The sequence below is a fragment of the Primulina eburnea genome, chromosome 12, assembly GCF_022965805.1.
Source record: "Primulina eburnea isolate SZY01 chromosome 12, ASM2296580v1, whole genome shotgun sequence".
In the NCBI taxonomy this organism is placed as follows: Eukaryota; Viridiplantae; Streptophyta; class Magnoliopsida; order Lamiales; family Gesneriaceae; genus Primulina; species Primulina eburnea.
The window spans coordinates 34,463,494-34,487,934 of record NC_133112.1 but is presented as its reverse complement, the minus strand read 5'-3'; the positions used below and the strand labels follow the sequence as shown (position 1 = coordinate 34,487,934).

General features: G+C 35.5%; 1 protein-coding gene across 1 annotated transcript; it reads left to right on the top strand.

The window, feature by feature from the left end:
• Positions 1 to 329: 329 nt before the first annotated feature.
• On the top strand, positions 330 to 23,014 carry LOC140807255 (uncharacterized protein At3g06530). Its single transcript, XM_073164033.1, is given in 40 exon segments — positions 330 to 681; positions 771 to 984; positions 1,141 to 1,236; positions 1,431 to 1,548; positions 1,631 to 1,801; positions 1,880 to 2,050; positions 2,340 to 2,395; positions 2,508 to 2,597; positions 2,782 to 2,927; positions 3,086 to 3,168; positions 3,247 to 3,360; positions 4,289 to 4,363; positions 5,111 to 5,279; positions 6,297 to 6,436; positions 6,764 to 6,856; positions 7,716 to 7,893; positions 8,891 to 8,922; positions 8,924 to 8,986; positions 9,091 to 9,243; positions 9,326 to 9,479; positions 9,875 to 10,008; positions 10,157 to 10,226; positions 10,312 to 10,474; positions 11,249 to 11,324; positions 11,483 to 11,653; positions 11,737 to 11,802; positions 11,890 to 11,988; positions 13,350 to 13,439; positions 14,982 to 15,190; positions 15,320 to 15,530; positions 15,621 to 15,800; positions 16,017 to 16,112; positions 16,219 to 16,286; positions 16,358 to 16,709; positions 17,377 to 17,592; positions 17,903 to 18,574; positions 18,671 to 19,080; positions 19,707 to 19,953; positions 21,741 to 21,905; positions 22,416 to 23,014. Coding segments are annotated over 40 exon segments (6,414 nt in total). The 5' UTR covers positions 330 to 509; the 3' UTR covers positions 22,647 to 23,014.
• Positions 23,015 to 24,441: the final 1,427 nt, after the last annotated feature.

The following is a 24,441-nucleotide window of genomic DNA, read 5'->3' as shown; positions in this document are numbered from 1 at the left end:
AATCTGCTGCAAACTGTCATTAGGCGTAGTGAGGTGAGATGACTGGTTTGAGAAACTATCAATCCAACCTACTTATTTTATTTTAGTTTACGTCCGAATTGGTTTTGTATGTAATTTGGAAATTTATCGTTTTCCGATGTGAGTTGGCAGACTGAGTTAAGAAATTGTCAAATGTAAGGTATCAATTTTATATGGCAAAAGGAGCCCTACTCGTTTTGACTAATTTAGTTTCAGGCTGATCATTTGTACATAATTTAGCAAGAATAATGAATAATAAATAATAATAAAAATAAAAATAATAATAATAATATGACGAATTTGCCTGATAACTACTAATCGTTTGGGTTTGGCGCAGCCGCAGAGCACAAAACCCTAAACCCTCAGTCGACCTCTTGCTACGTCTGTAATTTAGCTCATTCCTCCGCCACCGCCCCTCCGCCACATCAGGTTATTCGGAAACTATTAACTGTCTAAGAACCTGAAAAGTTTCAGAAGAACTCAACCACAGAATGGCGGGAACCTCTATCTCATCTCAGCTGCAGGCAATTAAAACCATCTTAAAGGTCTCCACGGATCCTGAACCGGGTAGGGGACGCCCGATAACTCGGCCTTCAATTCTTTTCGATGCCAAAGCGGCCGCTGACATCGACCTCGACGCCATCTTCGACATCGCCATCTCAGGTACTTACTTCTCGCATGTACCTTCTATGAGTTAATTACTCTCGTGGCTTATTTAGTTTCATTGATTTTATCTTTTTGTTGCGATACAGGTTTGGAGGTTTTGATAAGTATGGAGGAGAGGTTTAGGAAGTATAGGAATGATTTGTTTAGTCATCAGAGCAGGGAGTTTGATAGGGAGCTGGTGGGCGTTGAAGAAAATACCCGAATTAATGCATCTATTTACTCGTATTTACAATTATTGTCGGGATATCTTGAGTCTTATTCAGCTTTGAAGACTCTAGAGTATTTAATTCGTCGATACAAGTAATTTTTTTCCCATTCTTTTCAACTACTTATGTTTGCCTATTTCTGCTAGCTTGAGTTTCTTGCAAGCACTATTTTTCTCAATGTCTGCAGGTTTCATATTTTTTTGTAATGTTTAGAAAGCTTGACACTTTTTTTTTTCACCCGGGGTTGTAGGATTCATGTATACAATGTGGAAGAGCTGATTTTATGTGCATTGCCTTACCATGACACACATGTATTTGTTCAAATAATGCAATTGATTGACACAGGGTATGCCCTTTACCACATTATTTTATGCATTCCAATTTTCTTGTTTGACATTTTAAGTACTAACTGTTTTTTTCATTTATTTTCATAATGCAATTGTCCCATATTACGAAGATGAAACTTATGCGAATTCGTACTAGTACATGATGTGCTTCAGCATGTAAATTTACCTTAATTGTCTGATCTTGGTCGTGCAGTAACAGTAAGTGGAAGTTTCTAGACGGAGTTAAAGTATCAGGTGCACGATTGCCTAGGGAAGTTATTGTGAAGCAGTGTATTCAAGATAAGGGCATTTTGGAGGCTATATGTTATCATGTAGGAATTCATTATTGACTTCTGTTCTTCTGTTAAATTCGACTCTCCAATCGTGAATTCTTATATGCGTTAAAAATTCTAGGCTGTAACCATAAAAAAGAGAGAGCCATCACTGCAAATGACTGCATTCTGCACAGCAGTTGTTTTTGAAGTTCTGGGTCTTGCCGTCACTATTGAGAGTGACATCGTGAAGAGGATTCTTATGTATGTTAGTTCAGGGCTTAAACCCAATGCCAGAGGACTGGACCAGAAGGTCAGTTTCTACCATTCTACCATGTTGACTAAATACAATTTTGGTTCCTATTGGGTGACCTTTTTTTAATGTATACAGGCTGGTGCATTAATGATTGTTACTCTACTAGTCCAAAGGGCTTCTCTGGAACCTAATGTTGTCAAAAGCTTGATGCGGTCAGTTGCTGACATAGCCAGGGTAGATGCAAAGGAAACAGCCAATTTCCAGTGGTTTCGCATGTCGTTTATGGCACTAATAAATATTGTTCAGGTACTCCATTTGTTATGACTTTTGAGGAAAAACACTTATGACAATCAAGATTCAAGATGACCCCAACTTCTATCAAATGCTTGATAGCTTCCCCCTTGGGCAGTGACAAGGCCATGTTGCATTGTGTGTTCATATTCTGTTCCCTCTCCTTGTTTTTATCTTGTAGTATCCCATTCTGTTTTTTGAGGTCTGAGACTCTGAAATGACTGTCTAACCTTTAGCAACCACTAGTTCAGGACTCCATTAAGAGTTACCTCTACTGATTGTTGATATCACGTTCTTTGTATAGCTTCAAAATGTGGAATTAATCCCCAAGAAGACTTTAGAAGTCATAAATGATATCAGGTAGTATCAGACATCCATACATCTGTTTTCATTAGCACATACTGATGCCCTTTCAACCATTATATTTCAAAAATTCAAAAGTGTGTTTTTTATATTTCAATTGCTTTTGAAGGGATATTTCCGGCATCCTTTCTGGGTTGAACAAGGAGTTCAACATTGAGAAATTCTTGGCCGTGTTGGTTAAGTCCTTACTTGAATATAGGTTGGTTGATATTCTCTTTTCCTTTAGAACTATATACTTATATTGTCTTTAAAAACTTAAGGTCAGTCTTTCAGATGATCCATGCCATATAACTTTATCATCAATGATAGTGACTGTACCCATGGAAGCATGTGTTAATCTCATCGTTTCTTAAGTTCTCACTTCATGCTTGAAAATTTTGCAGTCCTTCAGATGATCTTTGCCGTAGCACTTTATTATCAATCATGGAGATTGTTCCCATGGAAGCTTTCATTAATCGCATCATCTCTAAAGTTCTTACTTCGATCATGAATAAATCACGAGAAAAGAATTTGGTGTCATCTGAATCAGGTTGTTGTTTTACCTGGAACTGAGCTTTTCATCTCGGCTGCTGTTGTTGCTTTAACTTATATACTTTTAATATGCTTCTATGCATGCTTTTGGGTGAGTATTGCTCTTTCAGAGTCATCATGGCTTGTCTGATTTTGCTGGTTTGATATACTTATCAGGGCTCCATGGTAAACGCATTCTGGTTACTTTATGTGAGAAGTACCCAAACGAATCACGTGTAGCCTTTTATAATTTCTTAAAGGTTTGTTATCCTCTCCTTATCATGAATGTTATTCTTTCTCAGTTCTTCCTATGGATTAAATAGGATGCTAACATGCAGTCAAGGAGAGTTGCTCCAAGCCATGAAATACTATGCCAGATATTGGGTGAAGATTGGAAGTTCTCAACTGAAATGCCTGACCCGAGGATATTTTTTGCTCTGGAACATGTGGAGGTAGGATTCTTTTATATGTACTCCTTATGTGCCGCCCTTTGGGATCGAGATATGGGTCTATTAACAGGTTGATCATTTAAGTCTGTGATGTGTTTTGGTTTAGAGGATTTGCGGCCCTATTGAGCTATTGTGAAAGTGAGTTGGAGGCTTGATAAATGAGAGAACCTCGCGATCTCGTACTTGAATTTGGAGATGAAATTTTAACTTGATTTATAATCCGCATGCAAATTTATGCTAAGTTTCCCCAACAAAAGATAACCACAAAAGTCCTTGAAAAAAAAAAGATAACCACAAAATCTGGAAAAAATAAAGATCCAACTAGCCCATCCTTATCTCATGTTGTCATGCACATGGGATAAGTTCCTTTATTAATAACCAAAGATCCTATGATAACAGAAGGAAAAAAATGCAATCTGGAGGTCTTCTATTCCTTGGACTATTGATTCTTGAATTTGCTGTGTGTGTATCTTTGATAAACAATGGGCTCCTATGCATTATTTCTTGTTTGTTTGGGATTGTGTTTTCGGCCCATGACAGTACAACAGGTTGCAATGTTAGCGTTGTCCATGAGGTTTTGACATTGTCTTTCCGGGACCAAGGACTTTTTTTTGTCCTTTCCCTGTAATGGTCTCTATACCTCTTTAAATTCTTGAAGAGATAAATAATACTCTTTCAGAGTCATGCGATGGGATATACAGCTCCCGTGTCTCCTTGTTCTAGTAAAACTGTGTTTACTTACCCCTTCATGAACTCAGTGAGGTCGGGTCTGTAGCTTGTATTCAGATTAAAATATAGAAGTGCAGTGTCTCTGGTTATTTAATTTTGTTAATCCTTGTAACTTATTTCTTGCTTGTATGCATTTCTCTCAACTTATGTTTGGAATATTGGAATGAAATATTATTTCTGTCATTCCATTGGAATATTACAGGCTGAGATACGACGGTCAGCAATCTTGGGCTTGGACGTAGTTAGCATTTTGCAGGATAAAGCTGCTGGTTTAAAGGTATTACTGTTTTGTTTTTTCTTTGAAAATGACCATGTTGACTGCATTTTCTTGGAATTATTTATTGAGCAAAATGGAATGCATTCCTGAGAGATGCTTAGGCACTGATACTTCACTTGTCGATACTTTTGACTTAACAAATCAGAGAACTTCTCCTTGTGTTGATTGTCTTTGTTTTCTAGCATTATTGATGTAGTACATATTTTGTTTGTTTATTTTCTAGAGGCATTGATTTCGTACATCTTTGTTGATTTTGGCCTTTTTGCACGACTTGAGTTTGGATTTCAAATTATCATTACCTGTGCAATGTGTTTGAGTTTCAGTTTTCACTGATCTCTAGATCTCATCTAATTCTCCTCAACCAAATCATAGCTGGTCTACTTTCCAGAAATTAAATATTCACAAGCTCATCCAGTTGATGAGTATTGGTTTTATACATTTGTGATTTGATTTTACTCCAAGTAGTCGCGTCACTTGTCGATAATTCTATTCCTGAGTTTTTTACAAACAAGTTACCCTTTTTAAGAATTCAATCTTCTGATCAATCACACGGTGTTCTTGATATCATTGTAAGTGAGGTTCAGATTGGAAAGCTTTATTAGATTCTTCATATTTAGTTATGTAATATGATTTTATTATTACTGTGTTGGATTCCGGTACTTTGGTTAACCGATGCTTTGGTCAATTCTCTATCACCTTATTTTCTTTTTGCATATTTTTTATACTTTCTTTCTTCTATCTGTCCAGAAGTTTGATGCCATTCAAGAAGCAATACTGCACCGACTTTCTGATGATGACATAAGTGTTGTCCTTGCAGCTCTGAATTTGAAGAACTTATCTGAAATAATAAGTTTGCCTCTTCTTATTGAAGCGCTACAATCTGTGCTTCAAAGATGTATTGATAGTTTATTGTCAAGTGAGTATGCTGTTAATTTGAGTCTTCTAGTTTCGTTTAGCTCCTATTCTTTCACAAAAATTGAAGAGTAAAGTGGTTGGATTAGAACAAGTTCGAATGCTGTGGATTCATATGACCAATGATTTTGACCTATTAAAAATAGGTTAAACTCTGAATGATTGCTCATAACCAATCATTCAAATACAAAGCTGGAACTTAAGTGGCATTTGAAAGGGCTGTCACCTTTTTCTCATTGTTTTATTGAGTTTTTGAGATGGATGGGCATGGATTTAAATGATCTTATCAGAAAGACTGCTTGCCGTAACTCCTTTTGATTATGCAGGAGCAAATTGATGTGATAAATAATTTGTGATGTTTTTGTCAGATTTATGTTTTTTATTTTTTAGGAAGAATATAGAAAAAGGATGAGAGAGTAATTATTGTATTCTAAAAGGTGTTTGAGTAGTGTGCAAGTATGTAAACTCATGGCAGGAATCCAACTTAACTCAAAATTAAGTGGTTGAATGCATGTAATCATCTTTAAGATATTTGCGTTCCATGCTTCAAAAAATAATTGTGTTTTACACCTGCCTTTCTTGCTTTTTACATATAATGCTCATACGATTTTGCTCTACCTGGTGAAAGGTGGGCATGATTGTAAAGAACAACCTAATTACCGTAGTTTGGAAAAAGTTCACATGTTTGCGGTTGAAGATTGACAAAAGCTAACACGTGGAAGTAGATAATAAATGGGTTATGCCAATTTGTTGTGTTAGTAATGGATGATTGCTTTTTTCATGTGATTTCTGTGCTTATCATTGTACTTTGGAACCTTTTGCAAATAATTGCACTCACAGCAATACTACGCAACTCTTTATATCAAATCAAGGAATAGAAGCGAGAATTTTGGTTGGATTTATCTGTGGGCCCACTAGAACTTGTTGATTGTTCCTCCCGCGCCTGTATTCAACATATTTAAATTTTCGTGTACTGAACATATTTAATTCAATTTGTTCTCCAATGCTGCTCAAAATGCAGGTTCATCAACAAATCCAGTTTTGCATGAAGATGCAGCTATATCGTGCCTTCAACAAGTTATAACAAGTTTCAAAGATCAAGAAAAATATGCAATGACATTAGCAACTATGATTTTCCCATTAGTTCTCATTCGTCCTAAGGTTTCCTTTTTTTTGTTATGAATTGTATGATTGCTTGGCTAATTGGAATTTTGTATTCGATTGATGTTAAATGTTGAAACTACTAAGTAGAATTAGTGGATTACTTATCCGCTGTTTGTAACTAATTATTATAATCTTTAATATATTATGTTTCTTATCAAAAAAAAAAATCGTAGTTTGCAGCAATCTAGTCCACTAATGTAATTCCTCTTACCATATTATTAATAAAATATCGTTTCTTATAAAAGAAAAAGCTGTAGTTTGAAGCAATCTGTAAAAAATTATTTATGTCACCTTCTAATTTTGTGTTCTTATTGTGTGAACCAGGCCCAGAGATTAAATTTGAAGGCATTGGAATTGGTTAAAGAGTTTAAGTGGCCTTTTTATGAGAACCTCGTCAACCCTTCTGGGCCAGAGAAGGTAAATTTATTTTGAAAGCGGAGAGACAATATTAGATGTATTGCTGCAGTGCTTACGTAGTAAGTTTATAATCCCTTATCAACAATTTCATAAATAATTGACGAGAAAAAGAAGTGGTTTCCGGATGGTAACTTTTTGTATTTAAATTGTCACAAGTGGGTGTGGGAGATTATAAATTATCTGTTCTTGATCTTTGTTGTGTGTTATGAACTATTCTTCAGCAACTCAAATACAAGTCAAATCAACAAGAAATAAACAAGGAATCAGAATTTTAGCGACAATATGCTGATTAAAAGCATGTTGATTGAACAAGGAAACTTCTTAGTTGTGATACTTGGCTGAAACTATACATTTTACGAGAGAAAAGAAAATCGTACTTCTGCCTTAGCACAAGCTAGCGATAACTGAAAATGTGCTTCGATTGTACCTCTTAACTCTGGCCTCATTAATTCTCTTCCCCTTCCCCTTGCAGTATATTCTTGACAATTGCGAGAATTTATACTGGCCTTTTAGGCCCATTTTATTTGGGCCGGCAACATTGTTTCAGTTTTGTTTTTGGTTTTCATGGCTCACCTTTAAATTCCACATTATTCTGGATACTGAAATAATTTCAGCATGAAATTTTCGCATTGCTTGAATTCTCCCCAGCATAAAATATTTGTGCGAGTTATTCCTATATAGGAAATCTTCACACACACCACTCACGCATGGTGTATCTATGGGAAATGGATGACAAAAATTCCTTACCAATAAAGTTATTTTTTCCTCTACAAATATATAAGATAAACAACTGTGGTTAAGCTTAATTTAGCATATTTCCCTATCCGTGGGTTTCTAATAGTATCATAAATAATTGCAGAAATTTGAATTCGGACACATATCTGCTATTAATATGGAGAACATATGTAGATTAGCCGAGACATTCTCTTTAAGCCCCGATGAGTATATGCCGTGGCTTGTTAAATGCTGCAATTCTCAGGAATCGAATGCATTATTCTTTCTGGTGCTATTGCAGACCCTGAAGATGTTAACAATGGGTAAATATGCCTCTCCTTCATGCATAAAACACTTCATTTGTTATCTGCACTAATGAATGCCCTTGGGATAAATATTGATTCCTTTTATATTATAAAACTGTTAATGAATGCCTTTGAGATTAGGGCATCTGACTGGATTGAGAAGCATTTAGAGTTTAAGAATTTATCGGTTTTAGATTTAGTGAGGGATTGAAGTTTTATTTGTTGTTGATATGATCCATGATTTTGTTCTTCATTTTTCACGTCGCGGGTTTCTTGTTCACTTCTTGTAGCTACCAGCTTTTAATTATTTGATATAATATTTCCTATAAAAAATAACTATTAGTGTGCTTTATCGTTAGATTGATATTCAAGTTGTACTTTTGTAAATTCGAGGGGGTGGTTTATCTGCTTGATTTGCAATAGATGAAAGCCTATTGCCATCACATTGGTTGCCTGCACAACAGTTTTTTCCCGAAAGAAGTTTATATGTTTTTGTCTCATGCTGGTGCATTATATGAAAAACTTCATTTGTGGCCATTTATTGTGGTTGGTTGTTTGCTAAAACATTTGGAGAATTTTAATAAACCGGTGTCTTGCAACAAGTTACTGTGATGTAGGAAATGTTTTTGAATAACCTTGTGGGATTGCTCAGTGTTCTAGACTTTTACTGGCAAGATGGGCATGTCAGCCCCTTATATATTAATTTATATACTCTTTAAGAGAATATGGTAAAATATCTTGTAAGCTTAGTTGCTGAATTTTTTTGGTTGGGTTATTTCGCTGTTTGTTCTCCGTCTTTTTTTCATTCAAGGCGCTATTATGCAGAGAGTTTTTTTCAGTTATAAATCTGCTTTTGTAGTATTGTTATGTTGGAACTTTACAGCATGATTCTGTTGGAGGAAGGCTTGATGTCGGGATTTTATTATTTTCTTGAGGCATTTTATCCATTCCAGTTTGAAACATGTGTTTCTTAGTGTAATGTTATGGATGTAATTGTCACCTCATACTTTGTCAGATCATGGTCAATTTCCCGAATTTTTTGATCAGTTGCTTCCCATTCTTAAAAAGTGAGTGGGAAAAGCTCGAGTCTATGGGGATTTCAGCAGAGCAGGTGACCTGATTTTTTTCCCTACTGTTTTTGTGCTGTGTATATTTTGGTCGAATGATCACCTCATATCATTTTTGTGGTTCTGGCATTAATTCTATGGCCAACAGTCCAAGAAGAGAATGCTGGATTGCGACTGTAAAAGAATCTTGGAAGATCTTGTTGACATTAACACCAAAGACCTCAATGTTGAGCTTCTTTCCTGCCTTTTTTTGGGGTTATTGCAAGCGTTTAACATGACAGCGCCTGAAAATTTGTCTTTGGTTGGTGACTCGTTAGTGATATATGTTGTTTACTAGTTGTTTTATAGACATTTTGGTGCCTTTAAAATTTTATCTGTTGTAGGATGTGAAGGGGAAGTTTGTCTGCATAGTTGAGGATTTATTTTTATTCTTTACATCCCATTCCAATGATGTTTTCAAGATCCATCTGGAACACCTTGTGAAGAAGTGCAAGATTTATCCGAAGGAAATAATATTGAAATTCCTTACAGAAGAAGGTATGGTCAGATGAAGACTTCAATGACAGGATTGAAAGTTGTTTCAAGTGGTTAGGAAATTTCTGAATTCATTTAGGAGAATCTATTCATTTCTTGAATTATTACCGTGAAGAGGTTTTGTTATTGTTGCCATGCAATGGAAAGATACAGAGTAGTTAACTAATCTTCTTTGATTGTGGAAGTATGGTTTTAACTCATTGTATTTTAAGCTTTGAATTTATGACTTGTAGATGTGGCCATTTGCGTGTTGTTTTACAAATTGTATGACCCCTTTTGTCGGCTGTTTTTAGCTCACATGTTTCCTTTTAAATTTTATCTGTTGTTAAATCTTCCTTGGTCTTTTCGTTAATTATTTTTCGCTTTTTTCCTGTGTTTGGGTGTTTTTAATTTTTCAGGTGTTCCCTACCCCGTTCAAGTTCAGAGTCTTCGTTGGTTCTCTCATCTTTCTTCTCAATTAGACAATGGTTTAGGCCTTCAACTCCTTGTGGAATTCCCTTGTATTCTAGTTCCATTATCAAGTGATAACAAGGTTTGGAACATTCGAGCTCATTATAATTCTTTTCTTCTTCTTAACCTATCCTTTTTACTTTTAGATTTATAACCTGAACGGGTTGCTTTGATTATCTTAATTCTTTGAAGTATGTCAATTTTGTGAAACCATTATTATTCTTGTATAGGATGTAAGAATGGCATCCATGAGCTGCATTGAAGGTCTTTTTGAAGTATGCTCCCATATTAGTAAAAAAGGTATTGCTCTCCTTAGATGTACTTCTAAATATGACCTAAGTTCCTCTGTATTTCATATCGGTATTCTAATCTAGAAATATTTCAGCTAAAGAAGAACTTGGGTTGCATTTTCTTGGAGAATTGCTGCTTTTAATTATCCAGCAGAAGAAGATGATGTTATCGGACAAAAATGTCCTTGCCTCTTTCTTCACTTCCATACTCAGTTCATCTTCTCGCAGTCTACTGCTGCATCCGGCTACCGGAAATAGGTTAAGGGCTCGTCTGGTTTTATTTTGGGAGTTTGTAAGAAAAGTTTCGAAGAAATATTTTTGGGAAAACATGTTGTGGAAATAGATTGCATGCTTGATTTTGTTTTGGTGAAGTAGAATAAATAATGCAGATGTCAAGTCATGTTAAAAATTGTTTGATAAATTAAATTTGGAATTTAAAATATTATATTTGTGTTAGAATATGATGGAATAATGAAGTGGTTTTGGGAATATGAAAAAAAAATTATTTTGGAGAAAGAAAATGCAAATGAATGAAAAAGTTTGTTTTTTTTTTCGTCCTGTTTATTTACTAGTACACAGTGAATTATGTGTTGTCCCACTGTTATTTATATTGTTGTGCTGTTGTGATGCCTTTTTCTGCTTGAAGAATTCCATTTCTTTTGTTTACATGTTTTTAGCTTGTCAATGTGATTTTCTGTTGAAGCATCCGTGCTTCAGCATAATGGCCAGTTTGTATCTAGAAAACTTGGCTTAATAAGTTAGTTTTTCAAATAGAGCTTTTACTTAGAAAATAAATGAAAGCAGTTTTATGGTTGGATAAAAGAGTTCCTTCCATTTTTAATAGAAAATTGAATCCGAAGCTCTAAAAATCATATTTTCTTAGTTCTGGTTGTATTTAATGCTTTTTTTATGACATATTTCTTTTATTTATTCAAACATGGTTTTCTAAAACATCTAATCTGAGTTCTCTATCCAAACACACTCAAGTTATTAAACATTATTTTGACTAATGCTTTCACCATTAATTTTCAGATTCAACTCATCTACCAAAAAAGAGATATTGGATTTCATCCTGGGCCACGCTCTTAAAGCTTCTTCCCAGGCAAAGGTTTGCCTCCATGCATGATCTTCAATTTTCAGTTTATTTTTCAAGATTAACACAATGGCTGTGGGAGAATTTTCCTTCACCATTTCCATATGTAGTTCTCATTTAAATAAATGGATTAGTTGAAAGAGTTTCAATTTTCTTTGTGATCTTTGTGGCAGCTGAAAATTCTTAGGTTGCTCAAAGGTTTGGGAGGTAAACTAATGTATGTTGATGGAGCGAAGTTATTTTTAAATGAACTTTTGGAAAACCACCATCGGTTTATTCAGAGTGACGGCTTGTATCACAAGTTGTTAAAAAATGAAGTTGAAATGTTGTGCATTTTGTTGGAGGTAAGTTTTTCAATTTATTTTGGAATAACACATTTGTCCCAAAGTTGAGAATACTACATAATGAATGATTTTACGTTTTCCAGAGTTGTGTTAGGTCTACTTCATCTGAAGTTCAAGACTTTGGGGATTCCATAGCTAAAGCTTTGCAGGTCATAAATTTGTTTTGATTACTTCGTTTTTAAATTCGTGTGATTCTGATGATCTGTGTTGAAGTTTTATACCGTCACTACTTTCAGTTAAATGGTGCTGAGGATTCTATGGTTGTGGAGCCATGTTTAACAGTGCTGAGCAATCTGAGCAGCTCGGTTTATGAATGTATGAAGACTGAAACTCAGGTGTGTGTATTTTCAATCTTGCCCATTGAAAAGGATTGAACAATTAGGTTTAAAGTGTTCGTTTTCATTTAGTTTAATGGAGGGAAGATACTGATACGATTAAAATGCATCAATCTGTTTATTGTTCCATCTGTAATTAATTGCCTAGGATGACGTGAAAACAAGGCCGTTACTAGTCAGAATGCCCTGAAGTTCAGTAAAATTAAAAAATTGAAGCCATTAAAGTTTTAGTCTGTGGCGGAATAATTATCTTAAATGGATTTTCTAGTTCTACGATAAATAATTATAGAAATTATAAGATTTTGGCTGGATCCAGGAATCTCAGGTTCAGAGGTTTAGCTGGCCTTGATGTTTGTACCTGAGTTCCAGTAACATATGTGGAACCTTCTATTTACTTTGTACTGTGGTTCCTGAAATTGATTGATGTTTAGTTGGAAGAGCCGATATATCCTTTCACATTGTGACCTTAGATGTTAATTACAAGGTTGTAAATGGCGGGAGGCGGGAGGCGGTGGCAGGGCGGTCAGTGACCGCCTACCGCCTCGGCCGCCTCGGCGGTGCCCAGGCGGTTAAATTTTTTTAAGTAATTTTTTTTATAGATAATCATGCAATATAATCATTTTTATGTAAAATGTGCAATTAAATAATGTTTAAGCACAAAATATAATATCATCTAGATAATGTGCAATTAATAAAGATTCATCATCATATTAATGTTATTATGCTAACGAAGTAATATAATTTTTTTTACCAAAAAACTAAGTTTAAAATTTCAAAGTTTCAATCAATTATCCATCATTAGAACAAGTAGTAGACAAAACATAACTAATCTTCAAAATCATCTACATATGCACCATCTACTACATCCATGATCCTCTCATCATCGGCGGCGGTGGGCGGCGGCATATTGTGTGTGGACTGTGGTGGTTGAGAGTGAAAACATAAAATAAAATAAAGAAAGAGGTGTGTTAGGGTTTTAATATTTAAAAAATTAGTTGACTTTGACCTGGTTTTTAAAATTGTTGACTAGGTTTTTAAAATTGTTGACTACTTCCTCGCCCGCCTGCTCGCCGTCTCGCCCGCCTGCTCGCCGCCTCGCCCCGCCTTTTCGCCGCCTCGACCCGCCTTGACCCGCCTTGACACCCGCCTCATGCATAGGCGGTGCGGTCGAGGGCCGCCTACCAGTGCCTAGGCGGCCGCCTCGACCGTCATTTAGAACACTGGTTAATTAGAATAGTTGTCGTTTTTTCGCCTACTTTGCTTGCTTTTGGTTATGCAGATAAGTGTCCAAGTAGGGCATTACCACGTTGCTGTTATCCACCATTGTTCAAATTTTAATTTTTTCATTCAACACGTTGCAGGAACTTATCTTCCGAAATCTTTTGATATTGTTAAGAAACACAAATTGTGACATACATAACGCAACTAGGGAGACTATGCTGCGAATTAATGTACGTTCCTTCTTCTCTGTTTGTATTTTCTTTTCTTTTTTAGTACTTTTGCAGTTGGTTTCATGTGTCGTTTTGTTTGTTTCATATTGTCTGTGAATCTATGTGAATCTGCTAATGAGCCTTCCCACATATTAAACTCTTAACTTTTGCAGATATTAGTTTTTTTCCAACTGTTTTGCTTGTGGAAATACTGTTTACATTTTACATATATTTACCGAAGCAGTGATTGTTAAATCTTGCTAGAGTCATTTGTCTCGAATTAATGTGTAGTTTCATGGGACTTGGTCTATTTGGGAGTTTTGGAGGTAGGGAAGTATTTTCGTGAAATGTTACGAAGATTTAATGTGTGTTTGGTCATGTTTTTACTTTTTAGAATAGAATATAGAATGGTTATTGTAAATATAAAGTTATGTTTGATTTTTTTGATAAAATTATTTTGAGATTTTAAATTGTTATATTTTTAGTTATAATAACATAGATGCGAAAAGAATGGAAAACATATTTTTGAGAATGTGAACAAATTTAGTTACTGGCATTTATTTTTATTTTGGGAAATGGAACTCTATTCTCCGGAAACAAAAAACGAATAAGGCTGTGATTCTTTTATTGGCTTTACTACATTCAGTCATTATAATAGATGCTGAACAGGATTTGCTGAAAATTGCCAAGAATTTAGTCATTGCTTGGTTGCCATCTCCCATGAAATTTGTAGCTGTAAGAATTCTGAAGACAATGTGTAATGGTCCTGTGTGGTAAAGTCAGGATTATTTACTTTATCTGTTATATAAGCAGATGTCTTTGGTCAGCCTTTAGGTAAAAGATTTTATGTTTTTTTTCTAAACATAGAATGATAAATTAACAATAATATAGATAAACAGGCAAAGAGAATACCTTGCATGCCTCATAAATTTATCGAGTATCAGTAGGAAAGTACTGCCAAGCATATCACAAAAACAATGCGGTCCCAGTTTTTGTGGTGTGTGACTTGTACTTTGTAGATGTGGCATGACATGTCGCCTTCATGGTATGTGACACAAACTTTCTGATCTGAAATGGAAACATGAATGCTTTCTAAGGGGTGGCATTATGGAGAAGTTAAATGAGAAAATCTACAATAAAATGTCGAGGGGTCGTAGAACCCATTATCACAAGACAGATCAGGATGTCCATTACTTGGTGTTTATTTATTTGATTCAAGCGACCTCTACGAAGTCGGCCTTCTTGACCATCGACAAGATGGGTCATTATCGCCGGACCGTTCGTTTTAAGTCAGTATTATTAAGTTTGGAATGACTAAGTTGTTTAAGTGTGTCCCATCCGTATGTTGACCCCTTTTCTTCCTGCCTTCAAGTGTATTGAGTGCTTAGTAGAGGGATTAAATCCTTCCGTATACATGATTAGGTTTTTATGAGTTGCTGTTCATGCATCATGTTGTTACCTTTCTTTTTAATTAATGAAATAATATGCCTAAATGTTCAAGATTTTTTTTTTCTTGTTATGTTTTGTTTTATGTGCAATCAATGATGCCGTGAAACCTTCCAGGTAAGTTGTTCAGTTGTTGGACGGGTTCTTGCTTCCATCTTGGATCAGAAAGGTTGTTCAATTGGTTCAGCTCAAGGGAAGAAGAGAAGGAAGTCAGTCAAAAGGCAGACACACATATATAATGATGCACCCCAGGATAGAGAAAATACTTTATCTTTTATGAGCTCTTTTCTTGATGTATTGCTTATGAAGAAAAACATTGAGAACAGGTCCGTTTTACTCTCTATACGGACATTAATGCTTGAGCATAGTTGTGGTTTGCATGTTTCGATTGACTGTTTTGATAATATTGCAACAGCCCTATTATCCAGGCTAATGATTTCTACTAAATTTTGTAGAACTTCACTTGTTGGTCCTTTGTTTGAGCTCCTCCGCCTAATATTTGTGAATGATGACTGGACGCTTAAGGTCGCTTACCAGGATAAAGCAAGTACATTTTCTTCTGGTGCTCCTCAGACTGTTTCTGATACTATAGCTTATATTCAGCAGACACTACTGATAACTTTGGAAGATATCTGTGCTTCCCTTTTAAATGATATTCCACTGAAGGTTTTTGCGCTCCTGCCTCTATTTTCTCGCATTCTCGCTTTAAGCTTGTTCTCTCCTTTCTGATCACAATTGACTTTTGTTTCATGGCAGGAATTTGATTCTAATATTGACTTGCAATTGTTGGTTAATTGTGCTCGTTGTTCAAGTGATGCGGTTACTCGTAATCATGTCTTCTTGCTAATTACTACTCTTGCAAAAATCGTACCTGACAGAGTCTTGCACCAAATTTTGGATATTCTCACAGCCATTGGGGAATCTACTGTCATACAGGTTGGTTGTTATGATGCATATATGAATCTCATCTGTGATGGTTTACCCCTGTTGTTATTCCATTATGGTGAAGGAGTTTAAATCCCGTTCTTGAAACATGGTGAACTTAGATTGTAATACCTTCTATTGCCTACTCACAAGCACTAATATATCAATCTAAATTTGAATTATGTCTTTGAAACCAGAGATAACAAATGTTCTCTTATTCAACTTTAGGGTGATAGCTATTCACAAAGTGTGTTTGAAGGGCTGATATCAGCAGTTGTACCATGCTGGTTATCTCGGACCGACAATACAGACGATTTACTTCAGGTAATATTTTATTGATATGGGTGAGCCATACTTTTCTTCATTAGTCTAGTGTATTCATTGACTTTTCGTTGCACCATCCATGATTCTGACGCTTAAATTCTCTTAGATTTTCGTCAACTTATTGCCACAAGTTGCAGAAAGTAGGAGGCTCTCCATTATTGTACACATATTGAGGTACTATAAGCTGTGAGTTTTATTATCATGGTTTTTGTCATTTAGCTTTTCCTAACAAGTTTCTCTTGCAGTACTCTAGGAGAGGCTGGCAGCTTGGGTTCGCTGCTCTTCCTCCTCTTCCGTTCTATAATCTCAAGGAAGAGCTTATATAGCCTCGATGCTGATGAGCTTTCTTTGCGTAGCATCACTATTCTCATTATTGAGCAATGGGAGTATGGATTTGCCTTACAGCTATGCCAGCAGTACTCTTGTACTGTGTGGCTTCCTTCGATCAACGTAACACTTCAGAAAATCAGAAGCAATGATTTGAATGAAGTAACATTCATGGAAACACTGGTTGCCATTCAGTTTGTTGCAGAAAAGCTGCGAGATCCTGAAATGTCTTACAGGCTTGAGACTGGAGAAGATGTCGATAAAATTCAGGTACAATTATATTTTCATGTTCTGTTGAAAATTCTACTCAGTTGAAAACGGTTATGAAGTTTTCTTTAGTAGCTAGTGGTCTAAGCTTGTAATGATGCGTAGAAATGGATCGAATAATGGGACTATTTACGGGTTTTCTCGATCGCTTGTGTTGGCCGTGGGTTTTGGTGTTTTCCTCCACTTTCTACCTGTTTACTTTTCAACAGTTGGAGGCTCGTTTGCTTGAGAGAACCTCATGATCTTGATACTCAAGAATTTTGGAATATCAACTATGAGTTTTATAGCTTTATGTTGTAACTAACTTGAGTGGGAAGAGAATCATGCTCTTGCTATTTTTTTATTAAAGGCTACAGCAGTTAACAGGTTTCACAATTACTAGTTATACTCGCAAAAAACTTTTATTTGACATTCATTATTTAATAAATTCAATGGATGTAATTTGTTTATCCATGAGTCGAAGAAAATTTTGATGATAATGGATTTAATTTGTTTATCTATGAGTCGAAGAAAATTTTGATAATTTGAGATCATTTATGTTGTGTAAACTGTTATTTATTTTGGTGAGTCGAAATAATCTGCACTTACGGAGATAATCTTCAGGCAGAAGTTGCTGTGTGTGTATTTGTATACCTTCGAAGTTTAGTTTAACTGAAATTTGATCCTGCAGAATGTATTTGGTCAGCTTATGGAGCAAGTTGTCTTTCATCTGCAACTGGTTGACTTAAAGTATAAGCATGTTGATGTTCCCGCTGTTATCATGAAGGAACTGAAGCAATATATCCACACTATTTTGAAAACTGTTACAAAGGGCCTTTTACCGTCTACCTACTTTAATGTCATAATTAAGTTGATTGGTCATGCGGATGATAATGTGAAGAAGAAGGTAAGGTGTTCCTTTTATCAGTGATTAATATTGTTATGATCGTCGTCATCGTCATTAAGATTATGATTATTATGCCATTGCAGAAGTTGCAAGCAAATGATTGTTTTTTGCAATAAACCATGTGTAGATGAGGCTTCAGTTTTGAATTAGATGTTCTGGCTTGCTCGCCAGGTTTCTGGCATGACATATTGATATTCTGTCTGTTTAGTGACTCAAATTTGCTCTCTTTTTCTTTTTTTTATTTCCATTATTTGAATTTAGTTAGTTTTAAATTTTTCTTATTGTTGAGTTCACACACCCTGTTGAACAGGCTCTTGGGCTTTTGAGTGGAACTGTGAAGGAATTCGACATGCATGCAACTCTTGAGAAGAAGGGTTTAATTTCGGGCCACAGAAACTTATGGATTCATCTCAATGAGGTTTCTCTGAAATCATTTGAGAACTTATGCTTGGAATTGTTGAATTTACTTGATGCCTCTGATGATGTCTCGAGTACTTCACTGAAACTAGCAGCAGTATCAACATTGGAAGTTTTAGCCAGCAGGCTAACTTCACATGATTCTGTCTTTACCACGTGCCTTGGATCTGTATGTAAAAGAATCCGTGTGGACAATTCTTCTCTTTCCTGTCATTGTCTTCGGGCTGCGGGTGCTTTAATTAGTGCACTTGGACCGAAGGCACTACCTGAACTCCCTGGTATTATGGATTCTATGCTGATGAAGTCTAGTGATGTTTACTCCGTAACTGCAGAAAAAAAGGCAGTCATTTACGGTGCTACTGGATCATCAAACTCAGTAGACTTCCTCATGTCTATTTTACTGACTTTGGAGGCAGTAATCAACAATCTTGGTGGATTTCTGAATCCTTATCTAGGAGACATTTTAAAACTGGTCATGCTTCATCCGCTGTCTTTATCTATCTCAGAGCTAAAGTTGAAGTCTAAAGCTAATACTGTGCGAAAGCTTATTACTGATAAAATTCCTGTGAGTATCTTCACTACTTAATCTTTCATTTTTTATTCGCCTGCGATGCAGAATTATTGATTTTAACTTGCCACTGACTTTAGTTTACTTTACTAGGTTCGACTTCTGCTTCCACCTCTCTTGAGTATGTACTATGATGCTGTTAAATCTGGGGAGTCAAGTTTATCAATACTTTTTGAAATGCTAGGGAATTTGGTTAATTCAATGGATAAATCATCAATTGGTGCCTATCATGCCAAAATTTTTGACTTGTGCCTGCTAGCTCTTGATCTTCGCCGTCAGAGCCCTGCTTCAGTTATCGAAATTGATGTTGTAGAACATAATGCCATCAATGCTGTTGTTGCCCTGACTATGAAACTTACAGAAACAATGTTCAGGCCTCTTTTCATCAGGACTGTTGAATGGTCAGGTTCCAACATGGTAGATAGTGAGAATGCGCAGGAGAGAACCATGAGTCGTGCTGTTTCATTCTATGGATTGGTGAACAAACTTGCAGAAAGCCATCGGTGAGTTTACTATATTAGAAATTCAGGTATTTCAATTATTTAATATCTCATATCCCATCTAAAAGAAGAAGCTAGAAATTCATAGTCAGCGCTTTGTTTGAGGTCAGAGGCTGCTGCTTGTCTTCTCGTAAAACCTCGTTGTTACTCACCATTGGCATGAAAATGGGAATCTTGGAGGATCTATCAGTATCATGAGCAGTTTCATGTTACTGGGTATCATCTGTTGAGATATACTGTTATATTTGGTTGGAAGTAACCGGATTACATTGTGATTATCCTGTCTAATTATGTGTGGGTTAGCTACTAGAACTTGGACAATGATAATTAGGAATATGAATGTGAAACTGTCTACTCTGGGGCATTTTTCGGAGGTTCGCTCATGGTTAGTTGTCTGGATCAGAGACTCTTATTCTTCTTGAAGTGTTTAGATCTTGTCTCTGTTCTCCATTTACTTTTGTTGCTACTGAGGTTCAATTGTGTTCATAAGTTTAAGCATCAATTACAACCACAATTTTCCTCTTCAGTTATGTTTGTAATGCTACTTCTTTTTGTAACATGAACCGATTTACTTTGCATATCCATCGTTTTATCATTTGCCCAATTCATGGTTGTCTATTTTACTCCAGGTCACTGTTTGTCCCATACTTCAAGTACCTTCTTGATGGCTGTGTTCAACATCTTGCTGATTCTGAAGATGTCAAAACCGGTCCAACTAAGAAGAAGAAGGCTAAGCTCATCTGTGACAAAAAAGACGTGGATCGTGCATCATATCTTCAACTGTGGCATCTGCGGGCTTTGATTTTGTCAGCACTACACAAGTGTTTTCTCTATGATACTGGGAACACGAAGTTTCTTGATTCTTCAAATTTTCAGGCAAGCAAATTTCTCACTTCACTATTCATGAGATATCCTCTGGCTTCAGTCCCCCACTATAGACTTAAAATTATGGGCATCATGTTCTCAAAAATTGGTGCATATAAGTGAGAGATCTAGACTTTATCATATTTTTAATCTGTCTCTTCAAGGATCCAGAATCCGATCAGTTTAACTCCTCTCATATCTTCCATTCTCATATTTTGATGGAATATATTTGCCATCTTTTTAAGAATGTGCTAGAGTTCAATCATGTGAATGCATCCTTTTTCTATGTGCCCCAAAATTGCCGTTCATTGGTGACTTTTAGCCAAGAAAATTGTGAACCCATCAATTTCCCATATGATTTTGGACCACTTTTCAGAAATATTGTTAGGTATATACAAATCTTTATATGGAGCCTTTATAGTTTTATAAATAATGCTATGATTTATGGTTGCCCTGGAAGCTTGTGATATTTTTTGTTGAACATAGTTATTCATCTATGTTGCATGGATACGGGTACGAGTATCGTATCGAATACGATATGGATACGACGACACGTTAAATTTTGAAAATATAAGACACGATACGACTAGGATAAGACAATCGTTAAAATATATATAAATAGTATATATATTTATATTTATATAAATTTAGTATCGAAAAATAAAAATTATAGAGATAGATGTAATATTTCATTAATCATAATATCTTAAGTACAAAATATTAAATGCAAAATCCATCTTAAGCAATTAAAAAGAAATCAAACATCCATATCGGTTGAATTGAGAGACGCTTGAGCATAAATGGAATGAAAGAGATGGACAAATGTATTTAGGGATTTAAAAGCCCAGCCCAATTTATTTTAAGTTATTTTTCTTTTAGTCCCTAGAAATTTTAGGTTTTTTTAATTAACTCCTAAAATTTTTAAATATTTGCAATTTTGCCCAAACGTATCCGAAAAACGTATGGCGTGTTCTCGCCGTGTCCAAAACGTATCCGCCTGGTCAACCCTAAACAAAGTCAACGATACGGATTTTGAGGTATCCGACATGCGTATCCGCGTGTCGTCTCCGTATCCGATACTTCAAAAAAAAAATTAGGGTATCCGTGCTACATAGTTATTCATGCATTCACTATAGAGCTTTCCTGTGTGTCTGTTCAAACTAGATTAATTAAGTACGTCCTGCTGTGTCTATTATGATTTTAAGTACCTGCTGTGTTTAAGTACATCTTTTACATGTAAGAAAGTGAAGTGGCATCAACAGGCGTGACTGAGTTTCTTAAGCAAAAAAATAAAAACAAAAACAACATGCATGTGTATGTTAAAATTTGTGAGGTAATGGGGTTTTATGAAAAGGAAAGGAAGAAGGCGATTACAAGTGAAGACCCATCAATGTCATGCAATGCAGTAAGAAACTAGGCCAAATAAACCTATTGTGAACTTAAATTGGAGTTTCCTGGTTGTTCCCTTGAAATGATTGAATGGCCTGTCTAATGCTACAGACTATGGGTTGTTTAACATTTGTGAACCCAAATTGCAGTTTCCTGGCTGTTCCCTTGAAATGCATGTGTTACCTGTGTGGTGCCATGCATGGCTGTAGTTTGAAGAGTTATCCATAATGGAATACAGAGACATTTTATTGATAGTTGAACAAAACCTCATTGTTACTGAAATTTTATGACTTGAAAAGCTCAGTGATATTGCCTAATTTTGCTTTTCTAGCTTGGCACCGTGATGGACCACTTCAGATATAGACTCTCTCTTCTCGTTTTTCTTTTGCTTACTTCCATGGCTGTTGCAGGTTCTTCTGAAACCCATTGTGATACAGCTTACCATGGATCCCCCAGTTGAGAATCACCTATGTACACCATCTGTAAAAGAAGTGGATGATTTGTTGGTTGCCTGTGTTGGTCAGATGGCTGTTGCTGCTGGCTCAGATCTTCTCTGGAAGCCTCTAAATCACGAGGTGACTTGAAATGAGTTATTCCATTAGCATTCTCTATTTTACACACTGGTTTACATATGTATATAACTTTTAAATACGTTTTGAATTCCATTGAATGATAAATAAAAATTGGTAGAAATATATAGGCAATTTAGGAAAACTATACATGGTTTATTTCCTCCGTGTTTGTCTCACATCCAGCATCTGACTACATTGCCAGCTGCTGGACTAGTTGGAAAGAGTCGTATGTCAAACCATTGAAAGAGTACAATTTAGCCAGCTTGTATGACTTGTTAAATTATTTTTCTTGTTGCATCTAATTGTCGTTAGAATGTACTTTTAGGAGCTGATGCGAATCTTTAACTCTGGGATCATGCATCGATGATTTCGGTGCTTCATAATCAGTTTACAGGATTACGCAGATTACTGCGATGTGTCATTTTATGGGCTCTGCTTCTGAGTTTTTATAACCTGGAAGAAATCAAAATCTGACTCCGGTTTTATTCTTGTTATTGTATTCTTCAAATGTAGGTGTTGATGCAAACTCGTAGTGAAAAGGTACGTGCTCGCATCTTGGGTCTGAGAATAGTAAGGTATCTAGTTGAGAAATTGAAAGAGGAATACTTGGTATTTTTGCCCGAAACTATTCCCTTCCTTGGTGAATTGCTCGAGGACGTTGAGCTACCTGTGAAGTCTCTTACGCAAGAAATCCTCAGAGAAATGGAGACAATGAGCGGTGAAAGCCTTAAGGAGTATCTGTGATGATATATTCTGTTAAGTTTTCGAGATGGACTCCTGTTTGAACTCAAAACAATTTGAGAAACAACCAGTCATGCCTGGAGTCGCACAAAAGTGAGCTACAGATGTCAATGGCTCCCATACGAGATTATGCTACATTAGGAGATTTTCTCCTTGTGTGAGCAGCAGTGAACAACCCCGAGACAAGGCTCTCCCACCCCAGGGCCTTGCGTTTTGTGTAGATGATGCAAGTGAGGATATCTGCGTACAAAGATAGTGAGTTTTGTTTTTCCATTAGTCTTATTTGTAATCTACTTTGAGGAATCTTGTAGTTGGGGCGTCTGGAAACCAAGAAATTTTGGATATAATATAATATATTCAGTAGCACATAATATTCACTCCGATATTAGTTTATCAGTCTTGCTGATGTTGGCAAATTTCAATTGTATTGCCAGTAGTAACAAGGAATCAAAATAGCGATTTTCGCTTTATGCTCTCAGTTGAAATAGAGTTGAATATTACATAAATCAATATGAAAATAAATGTTGTGGTTTTTTTTCCCAATTTTAGTTTTTTTCCCTAGCATGAGAACGAGATTTCATTTTAACAAACAAGTCTGTCAATACAACCTTGTTTAAGAACAAAGAGAAGCATCCAAAAACAAAATATTGCCGTGAGATTGCAAACTTTGGCGAGCCACTAGTTAGCCACTTGGTTGGTTATCTTCGACATGAGTGTTGGAGTAGCTACTGGATGATTTGAGAAAAGGCTTTGAATATGCGCAGCAACAGGTTCTTCGGAGAGAATGGATTATTCGGACTAATAGCTTGGAACGCTTTCAAAGCATCCGACTCCACTACCCAATTCTCCCAGCCGGAGTGGATGGCTTCATAACACCTTGCTTAAGGGCAAAGAGTTCTGCCAAATGAGGTTCAAATCTGCCAGTAAAGATTAAACATAAAAAACGATTATATAAGTACACAACTCGATCAAGGACACACCTTACTTATATAATCGGTTTTTTATGTGTAATGTTTTTTTATTGGGGATTCTGAATTTGACATAATTTTTTATTTGTATTTTTATTTTTATTGTTCCTTGTTTAATAGGAGCTCTCGGCTTCTTGTATTTTTTTTCTACTTTTTTTTTCTCAAGTTATTCGGGATATTTAAATAAAAATATTTATTTCATTTTAAAAATATTGTCTGCTTTTGTGAACCGTTTCTATTTTGTTGGATAAGTTGTCAAATAAATAATTAGTAAATAAATTAAAAATAAGGGTGGTGGTTGTTATTTTGAAAAGGTCATACCAATACCTATATACATGAAATTTTGTAATTATTTTAAGGTGTTTCCTCTTTATAAGATAATACAGATAATATATATAACATGATTAGAATATATGGAGTTGATACAATGTATTTTTATATTATATAGTATTAAGATTACATATACAAACAAATTTTATGTTGGAACCAAGTGAGTTCTATACATATCATTAAATATAATAATAGACCAATATTGAAAATTATGGTCTTTGGTCAACCTCGGTCTTCTCTCGCATGCTTTCTTTTTTCCACTAGGAAACTTCTGTAAAGGGACGAAATGCTGAAGTGATAACCACAAAAATTGTAAATTAATTTTAAATTTTAAGAACTTTTAATACACAGACACCTTAAATTATATAATTAAATTATTGGATCAATCCATGACTACTAACTATGGTTAGAGGAAGTATGCTTAGTGAAACTTTTTTTAAAAAACATAAAATTACCTATTACCGTCAATTTATTATGTCTGATATAGTATCAAAGTCTCA